The 5,990-nt window shown below is 27.5% G+C and overlaps 1 protein-coding gene across 2 annotated transcripts in view; it reads left to right on the top strand.

Moving 5' to 3' along the window:
• LOC100163765 overlaps nucleotides 1-5,990 on the top strand; it is a 281,589-nt gene that overhangs the window by 13,251 nt on the left and 262,348 nt on the right. The window contains exons 3-7 of one of the 2 annotated variants that reach the window (XM_029489459.1): nucleotides 535-741; nucleotides 950-991; nucleotides 3,446-3,708; nucleotides 3,809-3,968; nucleotides 5,228-5,305. The exons of the other annotated variant lie outside the window; for it this stretch is intronic. Coding sequence (XP_029345319.1) covers nucleotides 535-741; nucleotides 950-991; nucleotides 3,446-3,708; nucleotides 3,809-3,968; nucleotides 5,228-5,305 — 750 coding nt within the window. The remainder of the gene's footprint in view (nucleotides 1-534; nucleotides 742-949; nucleotides 992-3,445; nucleotides 3,709-3,808; nucleotides 3,969-5,227; nucleotides 5,306-5,990) is intronic. 2 annotated transcript variants of the gene reach the window in all.

Here is a 5,990-nt window from a genome sequence, read left to right on the forward strand (position 1 = left end):
ACTAAAAATAATGTATTTACATACAAATTTCAGCCCTAATCATGACCGCTTTATTGTCCGTAAAGTGTCGTGGGGCGATGAGATCCTGTACCTAATGGATTTGTAAAATTTTAATTAAATTGTATAAAACCATTGTATACGAAAAATGATTCTGAACCCACTTCTGAGAACATTTTATAATTTATTTATTTGACATTTTTTTGGAAACATCGCATATATTATTATAATAATATAATATCATATTATATTATAGATACCTAGTTACATAATAAGTAAATACAGACAAATTTACGTTGGTACCTAGGTACCGTGAAATGGCGTGAATAAGATCGTGCTTTAATTAATAGCTTAAAATTAGCATAAATAATTTGATTATATCTTGTAGCTTGTATTTAAATTGCCCAGACGTTATAAAATCATACACCACGAGATTATATTAATCTTAATTTTTAAATAATTAAATATTAATTTCTTTTTTCACTCTAAATGTGTATGTTGTTTTGTAATGTTAAACGGATTCATGAATGGTTTCAGGTACCTTCAATGAAATGAATTCATGTATTGAAATACATTCCGGAACAAATGCTATTGGAATGCCAATACAAGACAATGATGATGATATTCATATCATATCAACGAATATAAAAGAAATCATTGATTTTGAATCATTTCAGAATAATAGTCGAATGAGTACTTCATATAACTCAAATGATTGGAGTCAAAAAACTATAAACTTGAATGGTAAGTTATTACTAATTAGTGGAGCACGGATTCTAATGACCTGAAATGGGTTATAAATTAAAAGTAATAGCTTTTATTTGCCCTCCCTCTTTCCCGTACAAAAATATGTCCTAATAATATTTAAAAAATAAAATGCGATTTTAACGTATGTAAGTATGTGGTATATTATTTTATGATTGTTTCAATAAATCATGTTTGTTACCTATAGGAGTCAGTTGTAACTGGGATGAATATCTATCGATGAATTCAGGTAATTTGATTACAATATAAATTAATCATTACGTTTTTAACATATTATTTAAGATTTAAATTTCTTATTTAATAGGTAATGGCCAATTTCAAGTTAGTATAAATTTAATATCGTTTTAAATCCACATTTAGAGACCAAGGAATCTAGGGAAATGGTCATCGATATTTTTATTTTCTTTGTAAAATATGTTTGACATATAGTCTACCTAAATAACCTACTTTACATAGATATAATAACATTATCTAAATAATTACTTTTATACGTTAGATATGTATGGGTCAGTATTGTAGGCCTGATTTGTAGTCTGTTTAACTTACATTGTTTATTTGTTTACCCATTTGTATTCTTTTTATTCTTTTTTTTTTATATTTAAATTATACGTCATACTGATCAATATTTACATATTACAAAGAACAAAATTACATAATTTATCTACCTTCTCTAAGCTGACACTTGTGGTGGAAGGCAGAGAGTTGAATACATAGATTATTAAGATTATTAATACATTAGAATTAACATTTTATAATATTAAATAACAGACTTTCTTAATATACAGTTAAAAACAAAAGATTATTGTTTTTATATAAATAATTTAGGTTTTATAGATACACAACATGCATTATACATTATAAAATATTAAACACATGATGAAAATAACCATTCAAGTGTGCAAGTTAGTCCACACATTTTTTGCATAAAGATTTCTTGAAACATATAACTTAGGCATTATGTTAAGACTAAATTTTTTCTTTTTCAACACTACAATTTACCTAGTAATTTAAATTTTTTATAAGCCACAATTTAGCTATTTTTTAAATATTAATTTGACAGCTGACAGGTTGCACATTCAATGTCTTAAAATTAACTGGGAGAATTAACATTCTCCCAGGAATCGTCAGCAAAAATTAAATAGGTACCATCTGCATAACTTATAATTTTTCCATCAATTTCAAGGTTAAATAAACTATTTAAGTACAGAATAAACGAAAGTGGTCCTTTTTTTACGTGATATCGAGGACCGGAGTGAAAACCGCGTTAGCATTACTTTCGCACCTAAACACCGTTTATTTTGACTACATGATTTCCGTTTGTCGAATAACTATTGAACCACTTTAAACTCACGTTTTTAATACCGAAGTCTGGTAAGACTATCATAAGTTCAGCGTGGTTAAACATATCAAAAGCATTTGCAAGATCCAAAAAAATTGCTAAGTGTTTTTTTCCATCATCAACGGCCTTGCTAATATATTTTGTTGTACTATATAAAGCGGCTTCAGTTCCCAGATTTGGCTAAAACCAAACTGATTATTAGATAGTAATTTATTTTTTCCAAGAAGATAATTACCCTAGTTTTAACAATTTTTTTCTAGAACTTTTGAGAAATTGCTTACCATATAGATATTGGTATAATATGTATTTAATTTATCTCCTGTTTTGAAAAGTGGCTTAATAACTGCTAGTTTCAATATTTAGAGAAAATACCATTTTTTAAGCTTAAATATTTTAAATGTAAGTTAGAGGATCAATTATATGTTCTATTACATGTTTAAAATGTTTTGTCGGAAATCCATCAAACCCGCCGAAGTAGGTTCCTTGAGCTTCATTATAATCTGGAAAACCTCCTGATTTTTTAATCTTAGTACTGAAACAGTTTTAAAAAGAAACATTTGGAGAAAGGGATTCATTACTCAAAAATATTCTACTTTAATATACAAAGAGTCCGGAATTCAAAGCTTCGATTTATTAAAGTAGATAAAACTATTTGATATTGAGTTTATTCACTTATTGGTAGCGACTAAAAGACCGTATACACGTTACACGAAGAGTAAAAAAAACTGAGAGTCAAACAGAAAAACATTTGGATGTATTTGAATAATTTATGTCTTTAAACACTTTATTTAATTAACAGAATCGACTACTCACTGCTCGACATCTCTGCGGTTGCAGGACTACTGACGTACAAATATAAACAAACAAACTATAACAATAATAATAATAATAATTGTATAACTGTAGCGGCATGTACTACTATGACTTTAATCCATAACGCATGACTTATGAGGAACCTTGTATACAATTTTAAAGTTCAGACCTAGTGAAACCATTTATATCGACATTCACATATATAAAAAAAAACAGAAAACTATTAAAATATGAAATTTATGCTTCTATGATATTTTATTTTAAGAATATGTGCAAATTACAAGGTCTCATTTTGTACTAGTATATTATGTATTGGTGTGTAACTATTTACTATAGTAATTTAAAGAGACATTTTTATGGAAACTAATATTCTTTTTACAAACCACAAAAAAAATACATACGATTATACGAATGCATTCAAATCAGTGTTCTGTACTTTAAAAACGTCAATGTTTTTTTAAATTTCATATAAATTCCATAAATCCAACAATTACTTACATTATACTAATATACTGCATTAATCATTTTCAGGAAACCAATTGAATAAATGCTATAAGGTTTTTGAATATCATAGATTCAGAGAATGCTTGTCAGACAACGCGGGATATAATTCACCTGATACCTGTCATTTTTTCACGTTTTATTGGACACCCGATGAAGATGATCAAACATGTTTAACAATGACATACTATACCAAATATAATTCAGGCGACAAGCCTTTTTTTATTACAATGGATATTATAAACAACGAATTTAATAATACGTTAATATCTTCAACCGTATTGGAGCAATATGTAATACTTTTTAATATAGACTCTGAGTGAATCAAAGCTTATAAGTATTTTTATTTTGAAGTTGGTATAATAATAACAGTAACATTTATTTTTCATGCAGGACGGTATAACAACATTGAAAACTACTGACATTTCTTTTAAGAATGATCAGAAATATGAATTTTCATTAAAATTAATCGCAACGAACCGATGGCAAGCTGAAAGGGTTGATGAATATTTTAAATTTGGACTCATACGAATTGCCCAATGTTCGAACTATGGTAAAAAATACAAAAACAATAATACTTCTTTAGATTTAAAATAAACTAAATTAGAAGTAGGTTTTTTAATACTTAGGTATTTTTAAGTAATTATAACGTATTGAAAGAACGCTAAATATATATTTGTTGTCTCCGTCTTAAAAGTGCGTAATATAACAAATTTACGCTCAACAGATAACGTTTAGCTTATTTTGTTTACAATTTAGAGTGAATTGACCTATCATGAAACTTAATGGTATGAATATTAGCTGTTTTTATATGTAGGCATTCTTGATTTACTCTATTTTATATATCCAAAACTGGCTAAACAATTTAACTATCGTAAAAACCCACATACAAACACCGATAATGTTTCTACCATCAAGTTTTAAAATAGGTTGATTCAATCTAATTTTTAACTTAATGAAGCTTAATGTGATCTTATTTGCGTACTTTTCCTATTTACTGATGTATTAGAATATTTTTTCTTCTAAGTAAAACTTATAGTCAGTTGTAGACAATGGTATTACACTATTACATGAACAGTAGTAGGTATAGGCACGATTAAAGATATACAGGTTGCATATCGCCTTATAATAAACGGCTTTCAGATTTATTTACAAAGCGACTACACAAAACAGCTTTTAATAATTAACTAGTAGCGCTTGATGTCAACACTCAACCATATGTGTCGACATTTAGAACTAATTTTACACCTAAATATCTATAATCGGTTAGTTTCTTGCACGCCTTATCAGATGCCGATGGGCAACCTGTATATCTTTATTCATGGGTATAGGTAACGTTAATATATATAATTTATAATAATTATTGTACATAGTATAAAATGTTGGAATTGTAAAGTAGACTGAAGATATTGATTTTGTCCTACTCAATATGCCTTAAGGTTATGGTACTTACTACGTACCTACGTCAAAATATTTTCACGAAAATCCCGTATCACCCTTATTATTTCGGTAAGACCATGACACATAAATCTATTTAAATACTCTTTTTTTGACAGTTATCTATAATAATTCAAATTTTATGGTTTACATTTGTCATATATATATTATTGATGGAAAGTCCTTATTATGTATATTGATTAGCCACAGACATAATTACGACGATATGCGGAACTTTTAGGTACTGACGTAACTTCTGTACCCACATCATATGGGATATAACGATTCCGTTGAAACTTAATGAATATTCAAAATTGACAACGATCAAAATTGAATAGTTTATGTAATAATAGTATATATTTAATTTTTCCGCAGATGAAGAAGATGTTAGAATTATTTCTGTGGATCATAATTCTGGAAAAAAACCAAAACCATACAATATTCTAGGAAACAGTATGTATTTAAAAATCCACATAATTTAATCAATAATTATCTTAATATAATTATTGAAACAATTGAAAAAATTATGTTACAATGTTATAATTATTTAATAGTGCTCTAAATGTATGGTAATTACTTATTAGTTTTTAATAAATAATAATTAATCATCTAATACACTTCACTCCACATGAGAACGAATCTGAGCACTATTCCCGCCACAAAACAGTCTCGTCGAAATCGTCAGAGCTCTTTAGCTGCGTACACATGCATATTCACACATCAATGACCGTCCACCACATGGTAGGGACTACTAAATGGAAATTATCGAATTGGACAAAACAAAGAGTGTACAATGATAGAGCTCCATAATAATTTATATAGTAAAAATTTGTAAAAATTTGATTCAAGACGTTATCAGACGTATTATACAATGTTTTACTTTGTTGATTTTTGCATTTTTCAGACTTTAATGCATACAAATGCGTTCAACTGTATTTTTTTTTTTTGCGTGTTTGAGAGGGTATTATGTATTTTACCAAATTTGCTTCCTAAAACAAAGCTAATAGCTGTACAAAATATTTAAGTATAAAAAAGTTTATTTTATTTAAATTAAGTTGTATTAGTTTAATAACTAGGTACATAATTTTAAATATTCCCTTAGTTATGAGCGCTTTATTAAGTACCTACATGCGTATTT

This window comes from Acyrthosiphon pisum, chromosome A2 (assembly GCF_005508785.2).
Source record: "Acyrthosiphon pisum isolate AL4f chromosome A2, pea_aphid_22Mar2018_4r6ur, whole genome shotgun sequence".
Classification (NCBI taxonomy): domain Eukaryota; kingdom Metazoa; phylum Arthropoda; class Insecta; order Hemiptera; family Aphididae; genus Acyrthosiphon; species Acyrthosiphon pisum.